The sequence below is a fragment of the Colobus angolensis genome, unplaced genomic scaffold (genome assembly GCF_000951035.1).
Source record: "Colobus angolensis palliatus isolate OR3802 unplaced genomic scaffold, Cang.pa_1.0 Scaffold197, whole genome shotgun sequence".
In the NCBI taxonomy this organism is placed as follows: domain Eukaryota; kingdom Metazoa; phylum Chordata; class Mammalia; order Primates; family Cercopithecidae; genus Colobus; species Colobus angolensis.
Window position 1 is genome coordinate 1,624,495 of NW_012115121.1, and position 24,026 is coordinate 1,648,520.

The following is a 24,026-nucleotide window of genomic DNA, read 5'->3' on the forward strand; positions in this document are numbered from 1 at the left end:
TCCTGGAATCACCTTTCAAACTCTGTGGACTTGAATCTTCTTTCAAAGTTGGCTTCTCGGAAAACCCCCAACAAAGACATACAACCACATTGTTCAGAAGCACTTTTTTGGGCTTATTTTCTACATATAACGTAGAACACTTAGATAAGAAGTTTGATTTTGTTCATCATTCTCAATTAACTCTCCTGTTAAAATAATGCTATCCCTAGCTTAGAGATAATCTTTGCTGTCACAGCTGGCATCCTAGAGACTGCAGTGATTCAGAGTTAGGACAGATCTTCCAGAATCTCCATAAGAGATTAGTGAAATCCTTGCTCACTTTCTACTTCCTGGCAGGATTCCCCACCATGGTACATTTTTCAGCTTTTCTATTAAGGGTTAGCGTGGAAGGTCCCTCCCTCACTTAATCTGGTTTCCCTGTGGTTTGCTTTTTTTTTCTGCATTCGACCTGTTTCCCTCCCACTTATCTGTTGTATCACATTGATTATTGACAAGACCCTGGATAATGCCAGTGTTAGGAGCCAAACGCCTGTGGCTCTGTGGCCTCTGTCCCTCCTAACACAGTACAACCTGTCAGCCTGTTTTGACTGAGCCAGAGTCCCCTGCCCCCCACCCCTCCACTGCAACCTACTCCTAGACCCTGCTGACAAGGGGAAAGGTATACTAGCCAACAATTATCAATGCCGTGTTCTGCTGGGAGGTCACATCTAGGGGGAAAGAAGCCATTCTCTGCTGTGTCCCAATAGCTCTCACATGAAATGGAAAGGCACCTCTGAAAGGTGTGATGAAGGAAAGAAGTTTTAACAAGACTCAGCAGACTACGAGGCTGATGAGGCTACTAAGCTCATTTCTCTATCCCATGGACTGGCATTTGATTTTGCCTTTTACTATTTATATTTTTCCTGTCTGGTTATTTTCTGAACAAAGGACATTTCAGCTGTGGGTAGACGGGGCTGTGACTTTCTGGCCAGAGCTGTGGGCCTGAGCAGACACTGAGGTCACTGAAAGAAAGAAGAAAAGAAACAGGATTCCTGGGCCAGGCCTTTGCCTTTCCTCAGGCCCCGGCCCTGCCTTCTGGGAATAAAGGAAATGTAATAAGGGAAAGGAAAGCAAAAGGAGTTGCCAGGTCAACCAATGAACAATAGATCCACAATGACTATCTTGAAAATTTTTTTTCATTCTTAGGCAATGTGAAATATTTCAGAGAAGTCTATGAACATACCAAACATGAAGTTAAGAAGAACTTGGAATGCACTCGGGGACGACAATGCCATTTTTCTGTAACCCTCCGCGGAGGCTAGAGAGTCAATAGATGGAATTTACATGAGATCTCGATCAATAAAATCCTAGAGTAGCTTTTCAGCAGCTTTTTCAGTGCAGTAACTTAATTAAGGCATGAAAAACATTGGCTACATCATATAGTTTTCCTCTGCTTTTGTCTTTTGGGAAGAAAATTGATCTCATTTGTGTTGACTTTGTTGATTCACTTCGGTTCTGTTTCCTCAACTACTTTGTAGGTAATCTATATAAAATGACTTAAATGGATGCTACCTTAATTGTAAGGCAGATCCTTAAACTAGTCAGTATTTCCTTCAGAGGAGTGGTTTTTAAACTGAGCATCCTGAATATCCCAGGGTTTGGGCAGATGTCCCTGTAGAGAATGGGGTGGGTCAGAAGGGGAGACAGTGGTAAGGCAACAGCCACCATCACCTGTATTCCAGGCTCCCCTCTATTCCACCAAGACAGCACCTTTAAAGCTTTTGCCTACATATTGGCCTTTCTCATGAGACTTTGTTAGAAGAAACAAACAAAGGGTGCTCTGTCTAGGACCGGTTTGGAAACCACTGCTATAGATATCAATCAATAACTTCTAAATGGACTGTGTTGCAACTTTTTTCTAAGCAAGTCCTGATGGAGTGCCTAGGTGGATGTCTGGAGTACTGGGAAGAATTCTGCAATGGGACAACGAAAACAGGGTATTGGTCCCAACATTGCCATTTCTGCAAACTGCCTCTTCTAATAATCTGACAACTTGGCTAAGCTAAATGGCTAAGTCCTTTGTAGACTGGAAATCTATGATTTGAGGCCACTGGCCAGGGCTTCATGATTGGAAACAATGAAGACAATAATGTGACAGATTGGCAGGAATGATGAGGCATAGCCTCTTTCCATTTTTTTTTTTTTCTCTCAATGCTCAGCAACTCTGACCTTACCCATCTTTCACTTTTGATTCCCTTAGGGCCATTTATAGAAAAGTGCTTGTCTTAGTTTGGGTTCTTCCAAAAGCAGGATCTGAGACAAGGATTTGAGCGCAAGTAGCTTTTTTGGGAGTTGACCCTATGAAACAACAGTTGAGAAGAGAAGTGAGACAAGAAGGAAAGGTAGCTAAGAAGGAGAAGGTTATGAAGCAGGTTACGGCTGTGGTCAATTAGGGCTCAGTCTCACCAAGGAACTCTGGGAGAAAGCAGAGAACACACATCAGAACTTTGCAACCCAAGGGGCATGGAAGATGAGGTATTTATTCTTCAACTACTCCTGAGGCATACATCCCTGGGAATTGTAGCCTGGCTGTGGATGGACTGAGAGAAGGCCCTGGAGAGTTACCAACTGTGTAAGTGGCTGAGTTGGAACCATGAGTGCCAAGGGACATGGGACTAGCACAGGTGTCTGCCACATTGCTGGTCTCATCCCATTTTACAGATGAAGAACCGGAAGCACACAAGTAAAGTCTCTTGCCTGAGGTTTACTGGCTTCATCATGACACTGCGCCAGCCTATTTCTTTAATCTGGGCATGTTTGATCTTTCAATGATGGAGAATAGAGATTATAATCATCACTATCAATAGTTTTTATAACTTCTACCTAGTAAAGTGAAATGGTGCTGGAAAAATATGATTTAAAAAATCTACATTGAAGTGATAATGAAGTAAACAGCAAGAGCCGAGTGTACATCCTTACTCTTATGACTATAATTATAATTCCATTTTAATAAAAAGGTATAGAAAAGAATGATTGAGTCAGAAAGGACCATTTGTGCACAGATATGACATGCCATATTTTTTTCAAGTTTCATTAATAAATGATTATTCTTATCCTTAATTGTAGCACATTAAATAAGCCTGTTAGATGAGAAACAGCAATGTTCAGGAATACCTCAGCCCAAGGCTCTGAGTCTCAATTCTAGACTCATAAATGTTTTAAAATAATTTGGCATAAATGCCAATGATCACTTTTCCTTAGTTCAGGTCAACGACGATTTAGCCGACAACAATGAATATATGTAACCTTCTTACCAAAAGCATCTTATTTAATTCTTCTGGTGATTCTCTCAGGAAATAATTTCAAAGTTGAGAAAACTAGGGAGCAGGGCTAGTCAAAGAAGTTAAATGGCTTGGTAAGGCCAAATAAAGAGTCATAATGAATGACTGATTTCTGACCCAGTTTTAGTGTGATCTACTCTTTTTATCTGCCAAGCAACCACTATTCCTTCCTCTAGGAAGCATATCCTGGTTGAATTTTAGGGAACCATCTCTCTCCAATTGTCAGTCCATGTGGTTTGTGCTTTAGGTAGTTGACCCCTTATGGGCTCTTGGGGGAGTCATATGACTTAAGCCTGTCCGTTTATTTTTATCCCATCCTTCAGGACACTGTGATTCTAATTTAGAAGTGGCCTTGAGTGACTGAAGCCATGCCCTGGACTCTGGGACTTTCATTGGAACCATGAGTAAAAAGGATTTCTGTGTACTAGGACTGGTGAGCTACAGGTTTGGAGCTGCTGGTGGCTGTCTTGGCATTCAGGAAAATCTGCCCAAGAACTAGAGCCAGTATGAGAAAATGATGAGAGATGAACAAAGACAATTATTGATGACATGACTTGAGCTCCTGGATACGGTCATGTCTGAAACCATTAACACCTTGACTTTTTGCTTATATGCACAAGTACATTTATTCAGTGCTTTAGTTTGAGTTAAATTTCTGCCATTTTTCAACTGGAGGAGTCTCACCTAAAACTACAGGTTTCAAGTTTCCCAAGTCCAGTCTCTTTCTATCACTCTCAGCCTATTTCTTGGTGTTGACAATGAGAGAACACAGCTGAACTGTATAATACTTTAAATAAAACTATATTGAAAATGTAATAGGGCTTTTTTACTACTGATACAATCATTATTGGCTTAGGTCTATTTAAAGGAAAAAAAGCTAAAACACTTGCTATATCTGAACTGCTACTGCTTTGCTTAAAACCAAATTACTTCGCCATTATAATTTTGAGTTCATTTCAACTATTAAACTATTAACTCAGTGAGTAGTGATCACTAAAAGGGATTATATAGCTTCGTTTTTATGATTTAATTACAACAAAGTGGGGATACTTCTGTATAGTATGCCTTATAAAAATTTAGGAGGAAGAACTGATGATAAAAGGAACGTAGTTTGAAACATCTGCTATTATAATCTGCTACATTAATTCAATTATTTAACAAACACTCACAAACACCTGATCTTCACAGAATAAAAGCATGAAAAAAATTACTGTTTTCTTTTGGTTTGGCAGTTTATTTAAGTAAAATTTGGCCTTCATTCATAGATATGTAAGTTGAAGTCTGCATTCTGTTACCAAAGTTACCTATAGATTATTTTATTTTTCATGCTAATTTTACTCACTGTCTTTCATCTGAAGAGTTTAAGTGATTAAAAAGATAACTGTTTTGAAGACACTGATCTTGAAAGTATGACATTCATGAATATTTTGTTTTCAAGAGGCAGTGGTCATTGCATGTTCCTGTGCCAGGAATATCTAAGTCTACCGTGCAAACAACATGGACAGGAGGACACTTTTGCTGACCAGGGACCATGGTATTTTTCAATGTGTGATTTTTAAATGGTAAAAATAAACCAAACTCCCAGGAGAATAGTACCCTCTGTGACAAGATTCCAATTCTCTCTTTGTGGAGCCCGCACACACGACCCAGCCATAGCCTTAGCCTTAGCCTTTCTATCCCAGAAATCCTCTGATTATTTATAACCAACACACACATCTCCCAAAACAGAAATTTCAGCATGGAGATGCGGCTGACATGCTAATTACAGCAAGTCCTCAGAGGATCCAAGTCTATTGTCTCTTCTGGAGTTTCATTTCATACTTCCCACGTGTCACCCTTTTAGTCACAGCTAAACTATGGTTGGCTTTGGCATTTGGGCTTTTGACGACGCTAAAAATTTTTCATTTAATTTCAAGTCTATGTTTTATGTAAAAATTATATAAAATGCAAATAAAAGCTAAACAGCATATGTCAGGTTTGTATATTATTTATTTGTTTAATACCTACTTTATGTTTCTTGATATCAGAGAGTGTGTGTGTCTCTGTGTATGTGTATATATGTTGTGTATATATATGTTATATATGCTTATATTCTATTACGTATATTATGTGTGTATCTTATGCTTAGCATTTTATAACAAGTATAGGCTATATGGAAGTGCCTTTCTCAGGTAAATAAGACTTAACTCCCTGATCAGCACCAATTTAACTAACACTTGGGCACATCTGAAAACAGTTAAAATGAAAGCAGCAGAAGAATAAATTATAATGTAATATTAAACTTCCCTACTTATTTTCTTACGTGTTTATTGATGCAAATGTATTAACTACTTGACTAAAAGTTTAAAGTTTTAAAGTCTGTAGCTCATCTGTGTTAAAATCAATTCAGCCCAAATGTTATCTCTTCCATGAACTGTCCCCTACAGGAAGAAATCCCTTTATCTTCATGCTTACTGCACTTTTCTCTGTACTTCTTAGAGTTTTGCTACTCAGTGTGGGCCTTTGCTCAGCATCTTCTGCCTCACCCAGTAACTTGTTAGAGATGCAGAATCTTGAATCTGCATTTTAACAAGGGCTCAGGTGATTCAGGTGCACATTGGGTTTCAAGAAGTAATATTTAGATATTATATTAATTATGGATATTAGATTATTAATATATTTACATATTATATTAATAACATAGAATTATACATATATAATATATACACACGTTTAAGAGGAGTGCAAATCTCTAGGGACATAGGGTTTATCTCTGGGTCTGTCACTGTCTGTAGCCTCTTGCCTTTCACTGAAGAGTTATTAAATACTGAAGTTATGAATGACTTAATGTAGGTTGGCTTGTAAGTTTGAGTTTGTAAGACTAGAACACCAGAGACTGAGTGCTTCCTCTAGTACCATTTGACCTGCTTTAAACAGTGATAGTAACAATTTAGGCCATTTACTGAATGACTATTGTGTGCTGAACTAAACATTAACAGACACAAACTCACTTTATCCTAAAACAAGGCAGCTATCATGAGTCCCTTTCTGTGTACATGACTTAGAGCTGAAATGACCCTACTAAGGTCTTTGTAATTTGACTTTTAACTCCTCAAGAGTTGAATTTCTTTCATATGGATTCTGGAGAAGAAAGAGCTACAGATACAGCCAACCAGAACTTCTGAACTGGTGCTGGAGTCCCCTGGGATGACTGAGGATGCATGTTATATGGTAGCAGGTGGCTGGCCCCTTAGCTACATTCCAGCTGTTGGACTCCAAAGCCTCTGTCCTTCCCACGTGCTAGATAAGGCTTTAGATAGAGATGGCATTAGCCAAAATTTTTCTGTACAGAGACCACTAGGCAACATTCTTAAGTGATCAGTTGGGGCACAAATACTTTGGGTCACTGATTAGATCCCATCTGCAAGTCTACATTAAGGATTTTATCATGAGCAGGTGCATCTTCTAGGTGCTGGGGAAAATAAAAGAAAGTTTAAGGCCCAGAAATCATGTGATCTCCTAGAAAAAATAGATAACGACACCTGAGGAATGCCAACACACTACACTTCAAAACATTGAGAAGAGTTAACACTTATTCATCGTGTTACACAGGCCCAGATTCTTCTTTCCAAATGCTTTGCAGGTTTTATTTAATTCAAATCTACAACAAGCAAATCAAGAATTCTTCTGTCCTTAATTTTGAAGATGAAATAATGAAGGCATAGAGAAGTTAAGCACCAAGGCTATATAACTAGTAGGGTGGATCTCAGCTTTGAAACTCAAAAGTGGAACCACTATTCTATGTTGCTTCTTTATACTGCTATTAAGGTTGACACAGAGGTTTTGTGATCAATGTCATATTAAGGTATGGAAAAACAGATAAAGTTGCTTATAAAACATTTAAATTTTAAAATATTTTGTGTGCCTCTTTCGATTTGAAATTCATAAAATGGCACTAAATAATTTTGCAAATGCTAGGAGAGGGACATCATCTTAATTTCCATTAGAATCAAAATGGGTTTTTCTAGGATTATAGGGTTTTACAGTAATCTATCACAATGTTTTCTCTTTGTACCCTCTACATTGTGCAAGTCATCAGAAGATGATGTATGGCGGCATCAGATACCTGCTGAAGCCAGGGCCATCAGCAGTGTGGTGTGAAGGAAGGAGGAAAGGAAAAGGCTTACACTTTGGAGTGTTTCACTGGTTTCACAAAAGCTTTTTGTTATCCTAGTGTTATTGGCTAACTGGTTTTTAGAAGTGTTGTTGGATTTGTTGTAACAATGTGTATGTTATTTTTGGAGAAGTTTGGATTTTAGAAGAGAACTGCTAAGCTACTTGGGCAAAACCTCCAAGATGTGCCCTGCTTCATGATAAGGGGAAATCTCATCTCTTGTGTACTAGAGAAGAAAGGGCAACCATTTAAGTAGGTTTGGAGGGGCAGGCCTGGCCATGCCAAGACATACTGTTGGGTTAGTTGTTTCCTTTAACTAATCTCACCTTCATAGCATCAGTAAGAATGATGACAACAACTAAGGCAAAGTGCTTCACCAAGAAAACAAATGAAAACTAAAAAATTGCATCGAAAAATTCCCAAGTAGTAACATGTAGGATATAATTAATAGATTTTACATTTATACTTATTCTTCTTCCGTCTTTCTTTTTTTTGGGGGGTGGGGGGACAGAGTCTCCCTCTGTCACCCAGGTTGGAGGGCAGTGGCGCAATCTCGGCTCACTGCAACCTCCGTCTCCTGGGTTCAAGCAATTCCCCTGCCTCTTTTGAGTGGCTGGGACTACAGGCGTGTGCCATCATGCCCAACTAATTTTTGTATTTCTAGTAGAGACAGGATTTCACCATGTTGGCCAGGCTGATCTTGAACTCCTGACCTCAAGTGATCCACCCGCCTCGGCCTCCCAAAGTGTTGGGATTACAGACGTGAGCCACAGCACCTGGGCCCATTTATACTTCATGCTTTCATTTTCCACTTAGAGGACCAGTTCCAGATTACATACAATGAGTTAAAAGACTTTTAAATGTACTTTTATGATAATCATTCTTATTTATGACTATAAGCTTGCTAGAGCTATTTATGTTACTTTGGAAAATGCCTGCATATTAATATATAATTGATTTCTTTTCAATAATTGGTTAATTGTACTTTATTTTCCTCCCTATGGAATATCTAGGCAATCTGCAATAACATCAGTGATAACACACTAATTTTCTTGGTGAAGATATTTCAATCCAGATGAGAGTTAGTCTTTGCAGTGGAAGATCTTGTTCAGGGACAGTGCTGCCACATATAGTTGAAAACTTGCAGTAATTACATCTTCATGATCTTATTTTGGCAATTCATTTTCCCAGAATCAAAAATATAAATTTCTTAAAAACTTCCAGGTAACTAAGAGCTGCCTTTGGGTTATCAATTTTTGGGTTGTTTTGTATTTACAACACTAAGTTTTTCTACACAGAGAGCCAAATTTTAGACTATTTCCCCAGATAGAAAAATTTATCAGATAGTATATACTGGAAAAAGATAAGGGTCTCACAGGCTAACTATTCTCATCAGTTTTAGAACTTTAGAAAAATCTGTGGGCCACTTCACAGAACTTTCTAGAAAAAGACCCAAAAGGGTAACCTAAAGATAGTGAATTTCCTGTATGAGAAGTATGCATTAAGTCACTGGGTGAATTTGAAACAAAACAAAGGATTAGACATTTAAAAAATATTTTACATGCATTCATACATATAACAATCAGGACAAAAAAAATCACACAACAAAGTTTAAAGAAAAACCTACTGCACTGAACCTCCAAGTGATTTCAGATAGAAAGGGATGCCTTTGTAAACAGAGGAAACTAATCTAACAATCATTGGTGTTCCTAACTCCCAGGGTGTGACTACCCCCAATCAGAAACAAGAGCTTCCCTTTGGTGTGAAAGGAAGTACTGACCTTTTTTGGCGAGGCTGTTGTTGGGTTCATACTTCTCAATCAATACTTGGACTTGCTCTTGTTTTAGAGGTGGATAAAGTATTTCATTAAGCCGAGGATCTCGCTGCTTAAGGTTGATAAAATCCATCATCTGGTCAACGGTAAGATATGGTTTGCTTTTGGCACCACTAAAAACAGTTAAAAACCAATAAATAAGAATTTTTTAAACTAAGTTTCATTCATATATTTGCATTTAACTCTAGGGAAATAAAAGCCTGCTATACTTGATAAGAAAATGCTATTTTGAAACTCTTACCTTGCCCTAAAAACATGATTTTTATACCTCTATGGGCTGCAAATATCTTGTGCAATTGCTACCACTAAAACCCAATGCTCTTGAAAAATACCAAATGGGTAAGAAAACTCACAGTAGAAAAACACTGCATCATATGCATAATGGTGCACCACTCTAAACTGAACACAGAGGTTTTTTGATTATGACAGTAAATTTTTGGTTTAATCATCCAACTCCATATCCCCAATCATTTAAAGATGTATTTATTGTCATTACTTAAAGTAAACAACCTGTTTGAGCATTTTTAAAAGTTACAGTTAGGCTTCAACAAGAGACTATAACTCCTCAACATACCATTCGAACTTCCCATTTCAATTGTATTGATCATGGAAAGACAAAGTCGGTGGTACAAATGTTGCAGATGTTCAATAAATATATGACGGCAACGAACAGCACAAAGCAAGGCTATGCAACGTCATTTTCAGCAGCACTGTTTGCCTGTCTTCCATTTGAAGAAATCCTTATTTTGTTTACCACATTTTGCATTGTTTTTCTGTCATGTGGATTTCAGTACTTCAGGAAAGGTAAACTGCTACTTTCCCCATATTTGCCTTAGTGCCTTGGTTTCTTTCTTTCTTTTTTTTTTCCTTTTGTTCTTCTAATCTTTCAAAAAAAGTAATGCCTTAATTTAAGTTTATAATTTCTAACATAAAAGCAAATAATTCTTCAGCTGAGGGGGTTCTTAGTAATCCAAACTTCTCATGTTGCTAATGTGGCCTAGAGAGATAAAATAACTGGTTCCCAATCCAGTTCTTCCTGCAACATGAGTCTATCTCCACTAAGCCAAGATGACTCCCTGTTCTACCCATAATCCTTCAACCATACCAAGTTATCTGAGCATACAAAAACAACTACCTCGGACAATATATCACAGCAAACTTGTACTCATTGAAAGCAGTGGTTGCACCTCATGGGCAAGATTGTATGATCCTATCCAAAACATCACACAGGAATATTGCTTTTAAACATAGTTTATGATATTCTTCCATCTCCAATTACCACTCAAAGTCTGCTCTAGTCACCTGAGAATCAATGAAAGCTGAAAAAGATGTGGGTTAAAATGTGTACTCTTACAATTCTGAAAAGATGTTATCAATTTCAGGTCGAGGGCAAAGGTTGTTGAGGAAAACTCTGTACACTTCTGGCGTGAAATCTTCTTGAGGTATTGAATCATTCTGGAAAATAAAACAACAGAGTCAGCAAATGGTCTTTTTCTTTCCCCAGCTTCCTCCCTCCCTGTTTTTTCTCTGTCTCTTCCCTCCCTTCTTCCTCCCTTCCCTCACCTTCTCCCCCTCTTTCCTTTCTTTTTCCTTTTCTTCTAGGAGGTCAGGGTAAACATTCATAACACACCTATGAGGTCAACCGTAGTGTTCATTTGGACACTGACTTTAAGGTGTCAAACCCTTTTTTCTGTGGCTTTTTCAGTTTAATTTAAGCTTAAGAAGTTTCTCCTGCTAAAGGGATGTTAATGCCATTTCCTACATACATTTTCTAAAGTAAGTTAGACCTAGGAAAGATGGTCTGTTTGGCAGAATTATTTTTAGGTTTTTTTTTTTTTTTTTTTACTTGAATCTTTTTTTTTTTTTATTATACTTTAAGTTCTAGGGTACATGTGCATAACGCATAAATTCCAATTTTGTATCATTTTTTTTCAAACAATGTTCCCTCTGGTTTGAATAATCTGATAAGTTGTAAAACAGTTTTCATAAGTAGGACAGCACTAGTCATTATTTTTCCACTGATTGCTCCTGGTCCTATTGTTTAGGAAGCAAGTCATTGATATAAAAGGCCACTTCTATGACTTATTTTTCTGTTTAGTTGGGCTGCCATGGAAACCGGAAGCATGTATTCAAGCCTTTGTTAACAGGAAGGACATTTTTCATGCAGTCTTCCTATTTCAGGTACGTGTTAATGTGATTATTTTTATTTTTCAAACCCTTAAACAAAAGAACACGCCCTTCCTTTTACTGTTTTCGTATGTTTTGAAATGTACAGTTATACAAATGTCTAAAAATTATTGTCTGAAGTTGTTCACCACTTGCAAACAGATAAGAGAACTTAGCTCACCACTCGGCCAATAGCAGAAGACCCATATTTGTGGAATGAATGAATGAAGTAATATTTCCTTTACTAAATCCATGTATAGAGATAGAAAAAAATCTATTTTGCAAAACAGAATTTTGAGACAACCAAACAATACATGAATCATTATACATAGATGTGTTGTGTCATTATAACTTAGGCTACTTGAGCACAAACTTTGAAATAAACACAAGTGGTCAAATCCAAGAGCAGTGGGGACTTCTTGTGAATTGTTTTATCAGTATTTTGGCATTCATAAAAAGGGAACAAGTATAACCTGCAAGCACGTTTCCAAAATTCCACTTGATTTATAGAAAGAGAGAAATCTCTTTAGCTGGAGACTGCACACTTTTCAGTTCCACCCTCTCTCCAAGTTGGACACCTGGAGCTCTGTAAATAGTTTTAATAGATGAAAATGACCCTATCTACCTTACTTATTGGCTGTTAGGCACAAGGAAGAGAAATACTTAAAATCAATTGCGAGAACGTGCTCAATGGCACTGCTGGCCAACTCAAGTGCCTCCAGCTTTACTGGATTTTATGAACTCCAAGCGTGTTCTCCTATTTTCCTACTAAATAGAGTTCACCTCATTTCCCCTTCTACCAACTTCATCCAACATACACATAAATTAATTTGATCTAAGGAGAGCAATAATTGTCATCCTTCACTTGCTGACCTCTCTTTTCCTTCCCGTCTCAGTTTATAACTTCTTTTTCTGGAAAGCCTTTGCCTTCCCCTTGAACTGCGTTTTGTCTTCCAGTTGCGCACACATCACACCTTGCATGTCTCACATTTCAACACTCAATGCATTGTGCTCCCAGCTATACAATTCTCTCTATTCTTTGCTAATCTGCAGATGCACACGAGCTAGGATGTGTGTCTTGTCCGTTAATGGCTCTATTTCCAGTGTGTCACATAGAGTAGGTACAGATAAATATTTACTAAATGAATGGATGTAATTTATTGAGAAATGTGGAGAAATTGACAGCGAACACTCACGTGCTGTTATTTCCTTTGAAATATCAGATTTAACTAACATCATTTACATAAGAGTCCTGACATATAATTTGATGGAACAATATGCTTTACTAAAATCTTACTATTGTTCATGCACCAGCTGTGAATTAGGAGGGGTCAAATTAATGAGATAATCTGAATAAACACAACATTATTTTCATTGCGAGTTGGATGTTAGCATATTGAAAGAAGAAAACATTTCAACATAGCTGATTTTCTTTGTCTCATTTTTCTTTTGCCCAACTTGACTGATGAGGATACCCCAAAGTCTTTGGGGTTAGTAGGTGAAAATCGAAAAAAAAGTGTTCGGTAAAGAGGAGTTAAAATAAGTAAGCATCATTGAAAGCTAAAATGAAAGGGTATAGGGGAGACATTTAGGTAAAAGCTATGGATAATCCCTAATTCCTTGCAGTTTAAACAAGACTGAAGTTCACAAAGCTAATTCACATACTTTCTCTTTCTGGATCTCACAACTTGGTGAAGTGAATGGCACGAATTCATTTTTCCTGTTTGTCTAGGAGGAAATCCAAGGTCTAATACTCTAAAGATCCTGCCCAACATTCAAATATTCCTCTGTGAACCCTTCCTGACCACATCAGCTAGACATGACACTACTTTTTCTTTGTGTTCACAGTCTCCCTTTATCTATCTTCGTCATTGCATCCTTCCACAGCTTTTCCTTTATTTTTTATATGTCTTATTTTCTACTGAACTATGAGCTTTTGAGTGACATGACAATCTCTTATTTAATTCCTTTGTGTTCCCAGCATGGTGCCCGGCATATAGTAGATACCTAACCAGTGTTTGCTGGATGAACCCAGGAGATGATATCAGACCTTGAGTCTTCTCTTTTAATCCAGGACTTGGTCCATCACATCAGGCACCCAATACAAAATGCACTGTCAGTGATTACTTCTTGTTGCTTGACCTTTTTGAAGGATGACTTAAGAAGGCTAGTATAATCTAAATTAGTAATCTGAACCAGGCCCATTTATTTTAGAAACTGCAAAGTATTGGCAAACTTGAAAAAATTGAATTGTTTCAATACCATGCTTGTATACAAGGACTCTCAAGGGAAAACTTTTAACAATCTTGGTGGTAGCACTGGTGGCATTTGCATTTCTAGATTTCATAGACCTGGTAATGTCATATCCAAACGCCAAATTAAAAATAAAAACAAGATCCCCCCAATATATGCATATGAAAAATACTCAAAATGAGAATAATAATTAGCATTTACAGTATATCAAACATAGTTCTATGAGCTTTACTTGAATATTTTCATGTAAGCCCATCAACTCTATGCAGTTGGCATTATTACTGTACTACTTTTATAGATAGGAACACTCAGGTGCTAGGAGGTTACAAAACTTGTCTAAGGTCCTGGGTGAGCAAATGGGTGTGATGAGGTGACAATGACTATATTTTGAATCTGAGTTGCTTAATTCTATACTTTACACTGTAAGCAAGTACACTAGATATTCCTATTAGTTTTGGGATGGTGGTTTGCATTTTCTTCATTATACATTTCTAGATTTAAAAAATAATTATACGAGAAAAGGGTACTTAAATTTCGGAAAAAAATTCAGAAAAAAATGTTATTTTAAAATATATTAATTCATCGAAGCAGACTCTAATGAATAAAGTCCATATATAGACTTGTTTGTCTTGACAAGTTGATGGACAATTTCCCAGTAAATTCAGAAATTCAACATATTGTTAATATTTTTATTCTGAAACCATAAAGAAAACATTGAATTAGCCAATTAGCCATGGAATACACGAAATAATTACAAGTAAATCACTCATAATGAACTGAATACTTAATGTGGTTTTAAAGCAGAATTTTGATATTAAGAATCACAAATACAAAAATGATTGTTTCTGATTTATATTCAGGATATAAGGCATAGAAGAAAGGCAACATACTACAGTTACACACAGAAGTCATTTTATACATTTTATTCATAGTATTTAGTAAAATTTGTACTATTCTTCAAATTTAAAATAATTAATTTCTCTTTGTATTACATGTGTGCCCATCAAGTACAGTAAACTTTATTATTTGAAACAAATACATGGGTTTATTCCTGATCTTCTTCATTAAAATGCAACTCCATATGCCAGTGCTATGGCAAGACTACTATATAATTCCAAATGTCACTGAGCTCTTTGCAAGTTAATAAGCCTTAAATCAAGGGAATTTGGTGCAAATAAACTATTTTCAGTTCTCAGAAAGTTTGTGGGTAAAGTGGTAATTTTTTGAATACGGAACAGTTTTCAGGTGTCTCACTGGAAAATATATTTGGGTTGTTAACAGAAGGACGGCAATTGCTTTGTCTCTCTCTTTGGATTCAGTACTACCTTTTAACAATTACGGTAACTTCAGGCTAGCAACTGTAATTTCGAAAGAGTAGTACCTTCTAAAGGAACATGTTATTCTAGTGGATCATGTCGGCCAGGATACAAGTTCAAGTACCTTATTTATCCCTAACAATGTTCACAAAGATCCTGTTTAAAAAAAAAAAATCTCAACAGGATATCCACTGTATCCACATCCAATATCCACTGATTTCTGGTAATATATCTATTTACAGAGCACAATTAAATCTAGTTTAAGTGACTTGGCTACAAAATATGCTCCCATTTATGCAGAACCATCTATGATTTATATAGCCCTTTTCTTCCGTAGCTTGTTTAAAACACCTCTTGTCAATATGACCAATATTTTTTGCTAATTAGTAGATATTTTCTAGATTCATTGTTACAGAAATGAAATTTTCATAGAGATTTAAAACGGAGTTTTGATTCGTCATAGTCAGTTCACAGAAACATTTATTTCCTAGCTCTGAAACTGTCTTTGGTTTTTAGATTTTTAAAAAGCATTCTAATTTTATACATCATCCAAGTAAATTATACTTTACTATGAATAATAATTTTTCAAAGTTTTAGCATAGAGGTTGTTTTTTAAAGTTATCTCCAACTTTAGATAATTGTCATTACATTTAATTTGTTAGAGATAATTTTTTCCAATTTAAACATAACTGCTGTTATTTGAATCTCATTTTCCTTTTACATTTGTCTGCAGTTGACATTGGTCTGAAAGTTTGAACATATAATAAACATAGTAGATTACACAATGTATATTTATTGACTGAATGGTCAAAATCCAGTTGTTTAGAAAATTACAATTTACGGGGAATTGGTTGATGCATTTAATTTTCTGTTCCTTCTTTCCCTTAGCTAGATTCATAAGTTAAATATTTTGATTATTATATTTTATGAGATGTTATCCAGAAAAGGTAAAATCAGAAGTGATTGCAAAGGAAAAAGAATTCTTTGCATGTCTTTGCAAATTCACCTCTCAGGTTTTCTCTTTATGCTTGAATGCAGTGGTCTTTTTCAGTTGCTCAAACCCAGTAGGGCAATTATTTCCAGCCTCAGGGATTTGCACGAATTGTTTTCTTTTTCTGGAATGAGCTTCCCTTCTTGCGGTAGTAGCTCTCCAGTCTTTCTTTTTATAGCACTCCCCCCAGTTTACAAATGCATTTGTTGGCATACTTATTGGCTAGTTTCCCCAGAAGACTCTATTGTCCTTGAAACCTTGAGTTTCATTTTCTTCACCACCATATTCTCAATGCCACATAGTAAGTGCTCGAGAAATATTTGTTGAAGTTGGGGACAGGACTTTAATTGTCATATTGTTCCTACTCCAAAGCATCTAACAAAAAAGCAATAGCAAGCAGGTTCAAACATTTTATTTTGCTTTATAAAATGAAGGTGAAAATGTTTTGGGGGAGCCTTTCCACAGCTCTGCTCACTTTTTGCAGCCTTCTTAGCTTTTTCCACCTATAGAAGAAAGGTGATAGTGGAGAGATGCTCTCCTTTCTTTCTTGTGACCTACCAAAGTTGTTAATGAACTTTGCTGTTTTGAAAAGTCTTCACAACAATAATTGGCTGATAAATTTAACCATAGCACTCAATACTTTTATAATTCAATCATAAGTCTAAGAATGGCTTTGCAACCTTATTTAGTGCAACTTGAATATTGCTGGCACATTTTGAGGGGCTCAAAGGTTCTTCCTATATGTTATCCTTAGGTAAATGCTTCCTTGTTGCTTAGATACTAAGATAAAAATAACTTGTAATAGAAAAGAGAGCTCTGCATGAGAAAAAAATTTTATGCAATGGACTTCCAGAAACTATAGTAATAAATCATTTTAGAGCCAGTAACATAGAAATTAATCAAAACGAAAGCAAATTATTTCATTTGAGGTGGTTAATGTACATGATGTACCTTGTATGTGTCAGGCATAAAAACAAAAAGCATGTTACATGCTTGTCCTCTCACTTACTTTACCACTGTATGAGGAAAGTAGGTGTTATCCAAACTAGTTAGATCCTACAGCCCTCTCAGTAAAAACTTTCTGAGCACAACTCTGTAAAGCAGGTAAATAAATTTATTTATAAGCACACAGCACCATACTAATTGTGTACACAGCTTATAAATCTTAAAACTAAACATTCTAAAATGCTAAGGTGAGATGCAATTAATATTTCAGATATCTTGCTAAACACAATGGCTTCACACTGACCCAGGGCTGGAAAGCCCCAAAGTAGGGCTTAGCCTGCAAAGGTTCTTGGCTTCACTCAGGAAATAATTCAAGGACAAGCCAGTGGTAGGGTAGAAGAAAATAACCTCACTGAGGCAGCAGTGTTACAGCTCCATGCCTGTTCCCGCAGAGCAGGGCTACTCCATAGGCAGTGTGCTGAGAGTAGCAGCTCAGGCAGTTTTGCAGTTATATTTGTACTGATTTTTAATCACATGTAGATTAAGGGGTGGTTAATACAGAAATTTATATGATGGGGTGGTAATTTTTGGGTCATGGGGTCATTACCATGGAAAGGGGTAGTAATTCCTCGGGGTTGCTCTGGCAATGGTAAACTGACATGGGCATATTTTATGGAAAGCTGCTTCTGCTCCCCCGTTTTAGCTGGTCCTTAATTTGGTCCGGTGTCCATACCCCACCACCAGAGTTGAGTCTCGCCTCTTAACTCAACACTATCATTAGCTAATATCTTAAAAAAAACCATCAAGAAGCGTTTATTGTTAATAAGTTTGAAACCACATTTCAAATTGTCATCTTGATAATGTTAGCATTTTTTGGCTATTTAAAAAATATTACCTTATTAGGTAACTTTTTTATCTACAAAAAGCAAGGGTCATTCTAGATTGAAATATTGATTGGAGTTATAGGAGTAAAAAGAGGCCTCATCAGAGTCTTGACTGTTTCTAGCCTGCTCTATAAACTTTTCTCAGCCTTTGTTCATTATCCAGTTCCAAAGCTGCTTCTACATTTTCAGATATTTGTTACGAGCAAAAACCCCACCTCTTGGTACCAATTTTCAGTCTTACTCTGTTTTCTGATGCATATAGCAGAATACTTGAAACTGTATAATATATAGGGATCAAAATGTATTTCCTACAGTTACAAAGGCTGGGAAGTCCAAGGTCGAGAGGGCACATCTGGCAAAGGCCTTCTTGCTAGTGGGGACTCTCCACTTTGGCAGAGGTGGCACAGGGAATCAAATGGTGAGGGGGAAGAACATGCTAGCTCAGGTCTGTTTTTCCCTTCTTATAAAGCCACCAGTTCCTCTCCCATGATAATCCATTAATTCATTAACCCATCAATCATGGAGGCTCTTATTTTCCTCTTAAAGGCCCTATTTCTCAAAACTGTCATATTGGAGATTAAGTTTCAACATGAGTTTTGGAGGGGCTGAACATTCAGACTATAGCATAACACAACATGCTCACCCTTGAAGATGGAAGACTACAAGCCTCTAAAGCAGTTTCAACTCTCTTCCGGTCTGCTGAAAACAAGCGATATATGCTGTGAAGTGAACACAACAAAGGAGAGAGGTTTAAGTGGCACATGGATCACAGCACTAATAGATGATGCCAACTCAAAATATTCCATTCAGTCAAATCTATTTGTTATTCATATTTAAAGAATGAAAAGATACATTCCTCCATGCATTTGCATCTGTCTTCTGAAAGATCGACCTGTGTGCTTTTTAAAATTAAGGTATCCAGTAAAAAATAAATATTTTAGGACTATGGTGCTGACCCAGTTGAAAAATATTGTATTAAATAATCTCCAATATTAAGCACCAAAATAAACATCCTTATTAGTTCTGTCCCCTTGCTACTACTACCCATTGCCCCAAGGTGTACCTTGCATTATTAATAAATTTAATTTTTAATTTCTGCTTTTTTTAAATGAATTTCTTTTCTTTTATTTCTTTTCTTTCTTTTTTGTTTTTTTAGAGACAGGGTCTCACATTGTTGCCCAGGCTGGAGTGCATTGGCATGATCCCAGCTTACTGAAGTCTTCACTTCCCATGCTCAAGTGATCCTCCCACCTCAACCTCCCTAGTAGTTAGAACTAAAGGCATGTATCACCACACCTGGCTAATTTTTTTAAATTTTTGCAAAGATGGAGTCTCACTATGTTGCCTAGGCTGCTCTCAAAATCCTGGCCTTAAGCAATTCTTCTGCCTTGGCCTTCCAAAGTGCTGGGATCACAGGCATGAGCCATTGTGCTTGGCTTAATTTGTGTATTTGCAGAAGCTTTCTAGTAGCTTGTAAGTCAAAAGTTAAAGACTTTTGGCTGAATGTGACCTAGAGATGGACTTGTTTTGGTTACTAATTTGATTTAAAAATAAAACTTAAGTACTGCACAATTTAATATACTAATTTAGGTTTATGGGTTCCATAAAGACATTAGACAATCTAATACCAGGTGCTCACCAGTCCCACAGGATATATGGTGGAGATGAGCTGTTGTCTCCTTTAGACAAGGTTTGCTCTTTAGTTTTTCCTCCTCCTCCTGACCTGTTTCATCATTTATATTCCCTGCCTGGCTCCAGTTAGCATCTGAGGTTGCAACCCCTGCTTGAGGGCTACAGCCATCTTGGTAGAAAGAGGCACTGAGGTCAGCCAATTTCCACTCCCAGAATAGATCTGAATCTCAGATGGCCTTTTGGTTTTAGCAGCAAGGGTCCCTCCACTTCCTCTACCCACTTCCTGCTTTGGTATTTCTTGAAAATAATGCCAGAGGAAAGGGAAGCCCCGGGGAGATGTCTATGAGGAAAGCAGCTGCACTGACATGAGACATGTGTGAGGGAGGATGGGGCTACCACGCATTTCCACACTCCTACTTAGGCTGCTGGAGAAACAAAACAGAGCCATGGCACGGATTCAGATCTTTGAGGAAAATAAAATGAATAATGAGAAATGCTCACAAAGCTTACTTTTTGAGAGGAATACGCCCTTCTGGAGTGACTTGCAGCTTAAGTTTAGTATAGCTGTTGGAGAAGCAGAAAAACAAGGGTTTGATTTTTTTAAAAAAGCTTTTTTTCTTGCAGAATAACATACACTCAAAAAACCCAATGCCTTTGTACATTTTGCGACATTTCCACAAACTGCCCAAGTCTCCACAGTTGGCACCCAGATTAAGAAATAGAATGTTGTCACTTTAGCGGCATTCCAGAAGCCCTTCCCAAACCCCCTGCCAAAGGGAACTGTTATCCTGACTACAAATAACATAGATTACTTTTGCCTGTTTTTGCACCTTACATAAAGGAATCATGCTCTTTTGTTTGGCTTCTTTCACTCAACAGTATGTTTCTGAGATCTAACCATATTTTGCTTATTGTTTGCTTATATATTCATTCTCAGAATGAGAACTCTAGGTCACTGTTGATGGATGCATACATTAGGAATTCTACTTCAGGAAGCTGCACACACTAAGGCCCAGCAATCGCAAAGTTTGATGTGGGCAACAAAAATATTCACAATATGTTTATCAAAAGACATGTGCATAGTAGCTATTCATAGGGAGACATCTTTCTGGAATAGACATTTGTAGTAGAGATTGATTAGCCAACTAGCAATAAATGCTATGTTTCAGATAAAACATGTTATTTACCTCTGTGTCCCCTTTCACTAACATTGCATGGAAGAACAAATGTTCTAGAAACATTGCCTGGAAAACATATTCTAGAAGAAGGATGATAAAATCAAAGACAAGGTAAAAAGAAACAGGAAGAAAGGAAGGGAAGAGGTGGAGGCATGAAGGAAGAGTCCTTAAGGTAACAAACTCAGGAGAGGAGGCAATCCCATAAAAAAGCCCTTAAATGAAGACCTGAGATATTGACTAAAAGCAAAAGGAATTCATAGAAGAGTAAAAAAAAAAAAAAAAAAAAAAGAATGTGGCTGAGGTATTATGTCTGGAATGATGGGTATGTCTTACATAAGAAGAGGGAAGACAACTCTGTTAAACAAAATAGAGGACCACCTATTAATGTTTCCACTTGTGGTTTTGATTTAAAGACTTCCTAACCTCCTGACCAGCCACAGCTTCCAAAATGAACACAACCAGGTTTCCTTGCTGCTCATCTTGCCTAAGTCATTATTTTCCTTGGTCAAAGAAGCTTTAGAAAGGCTGTGGCAATTCCAGAGTGATCTGGCAATTTGTTTTGCTTTTCTTTCCGTATTTTCCTTCTTCTCTTTCCTTTAGATCCTTTCTCTTTTCTTACTAACACTTGCTGGGATCATCTACATGGGATGGAATCAGGACATCAGCCTATTGATTTAAGTAGTCAGGAAAGGTATTGTAGCATCTGTCAGAGATCTATAACTCTAGAGAAATGAAGAACATATGCTGTTCCTCAGATTAATAATTGAGAGGACACACGCAGATGTAGAAGCAGAGGATTATCTGAAATTAATAATTTTTAGTTCTGAGCACAGCTGCCAGGATTTGGAAGTGTCTCTTTACTGTGTGTCAAAAGCACTGACATTCATGCGAGCTCAGCCCAGGTGTAACACGGATGTGCAGCTTGGAGGAAAGAGCAATCTTGCTTGGAAGTCTTCCAATTCTGAACCAGGGAGGTATCGGTTCTCTAACAAATCCCAAAGGAAAATTTATGTTTATCAGTGTGAGAAGTCAGTGTGGCATAAACAGAAGACTCACAAAGGAGAAAGGAAACTGACTCAGAAAAAGCAACGCCCTTAGCAATAAAATTAGAGTGACTTACGCTTTTTCCAGAAATGCATCCCTGGACATGTTTTGGGCCAGCAGGTTTGTTGCCAAACTGAAAACCTCGTTTGTCCATTCCTGAAAAATGTAAATCACACTTGCATTAGTTTAAATACTGCACAGTCATTAGACACATGCTTTTAGCTTGGCTTCCAGGAAGACACATTAGTTCAATGTGTATGCCAAAGGTTTTTTGTTTTGTTTTGTTTTGTTTTATTATCCCTTTTTTGGGTAAAAATGACATAAGTAAATTCAAGTCCCTGAGGGGCTACTTTTTTCCTAAGGAGATGTTCTTTGTACACAAAGACTTTTTCCGCTTTTTAAAATTTGTATAAATAGAAAATTGCTATGTTTCCCTTTAATAACTAAACACTCTTTACTATTTCCTTGAATTACAAACAGATAAAGAGTCATTAAAAAGTTTAAAATATGATCAAATATGTTTCCAACAGAACATGCAAACATAATCTTCCTGCTCTACTATTCATGCCAAAGCAGCTATACCTGGTATCTTTAACTGTTAACTACAGTTCTAGAAATTCTCTATACCAGTCAATCACAATGCCACACAATATGCAGTATTCTCCCTTCTCCCAACACTGTCAATGTCTCACTACTCTCCTAATCTTAATCCCTACCTCATACCACAAAGCAATGATCTCACTAGGCTTCCAAGATAATGGAAAAGAGCAAGTCTACAAACAAATATAGAAGTTCCATTCTGGGTGATTATTTGGAACATGCAACACATTCTGGGCCCAAACCCCTAGAAAATTCTCCAAGAGAAGATGACACAAGAGCTAAGTCATCATCTGATATTGTTGTAGTTAACTTTGCTCCCTCTTCAATGAAATAATGTCTTTTAGTTTGATTGCTTTGCCACCTACTTTTTTGTTATTTCTACTTTTGTTTGATTTGTCTTTTGTTTTTTGCTTCCTGACTTAAGGCACCGATAAGATGCTGTCACGTAACACAGTAACATTCGAGATGGAACTGGAGGAGCAGGGAACATAGAGTGATCGGGAAGAAAAGAGGGAATCCTGAGCAGAGAAAACTGGGAAAAGAACCAGAGGTGAGCTAACATGGCAGGAGTTAGAGCAAACAAAAAGTAGTCTAATAGGAATTAGAAAAGAGGGAGGGGGTAGCAACAACAAAGTAGAGTTGTGGTCAGAGGATAAAGAGCATTTAGGTGTTTGGAGATAAATTAGTAAAAAAAAGTGATACCGGGGCTAGGCTGCATATCAGACAGATTCTCTGGCAGCCAGGTCAAGGATGGATTTGAGGCTGAGAATCCAAAGAAAAGTAACTCAGGTAGGAAACTGTAACAGTCCAGTAGTCCAGGTGAGAAATACTGAGACCTTGAACTCTATGTATTGGCAGAGGACTTAAAAAGACAGTACAGAATAGCTGCAAGACAGAAGCAAAATTATTGCTCACTGAGCTTTATGCAGACACAGAAGAGCATTTCACAATAACTATCTCACAAATTAAAAATCAATTTTCCTCAAAATAGATAATTTTAAACTAAGAATAATAACTACTGGTTTCAAAAATGTGTTTCTGGTATAATATTTTGTAGGCTCATGGCCAAGCTTTAGACACTTCTAGATCCTTGCCAACTTTCTGCATGGGTAAAAGTATCTATAATTGAGGGCAAGATACAGTTTTGTATGTTTACCAGGGGCTAGTTTCACACCAGAAATAGGTACAGCATTAGAAAGAGTTGGGGAGATTTAACTACATAGAGTAGTTTCATTGCCCTAAAAATTATCTGTGTTTCATTGTTTATCTTGTCCTCTATTGAATTAATATTTAAAAGCTCCTGGGATATATAATAATTTAAAACAAGATATTTTAATATTGGTGAGACATGTAAAGGTCCTAACTATGTTTTAGTGTTTTATGTTTATTTTTTATTTATTGGCAAACTCCTATGGCTGTCATTGATAATGGTGTCATTCTGATTACCTCTCCTCATAAGGGGGTGGCAGTGTGTGACATACGTAAGGAGGAACATTGTGTGACTCAGCCAGCATTGCCTCACCTGGCTGAATACATTTCTCTCACTACTGGCATGCATCAGAACTCATCCTGCTGAGCATGTGTCTTAGTGACGCAGTGAAGAATCTTTTCATGGTGAAAGATGGTACATGAGCTGGAAAGCCTTTCGTTAAAATCAGAAAGGACTATCTGATAACTCACTGCACTTATCATGCCATGTTTGCTATGTTT

At 37.1% G+C, this 24,026-nt stretch overlaps 1 protein-coding gene across 1 annotated transcript in view; it reads right to left on the minus strand.

The window, feature by feature from the left end:
• The window catches only part of PLCB1 (phospholipase C, beta 1 (phosphoinositide-specific)), a 671,021-nt gene that overhangs the window by 132,353 nt on the left and 514,642 nt on the right, over window positions 1-24,026 (minus strand). Inside the window, exons 5-9 of the mRNA XM_011941002.1 lie at window positions 21,793-21,872; window positions 20,005-20,058; window positions 18,506-18,581; window positions 10,662-10,762; window positions 9,254-9,420 (exon numbers count right to left, since the gene is read on the minus strand). Of these exons, the coding sequence (XP_011796392.1) occupies window positions 9,254-9,420; window positions 10,662-10,762; window positions 18,506-18,581; window positions 20,005-20,058; window positions 21,793-21,872 (478 nt within the window). The remainder of the gene's footprint in view (window positions 1-9,253; window positions 9,421-10,661; window positions 10,763-18,505; window positions 18,582-20,004; window positions 20,059-21,792; window positions 21,873-24,026) is intronic.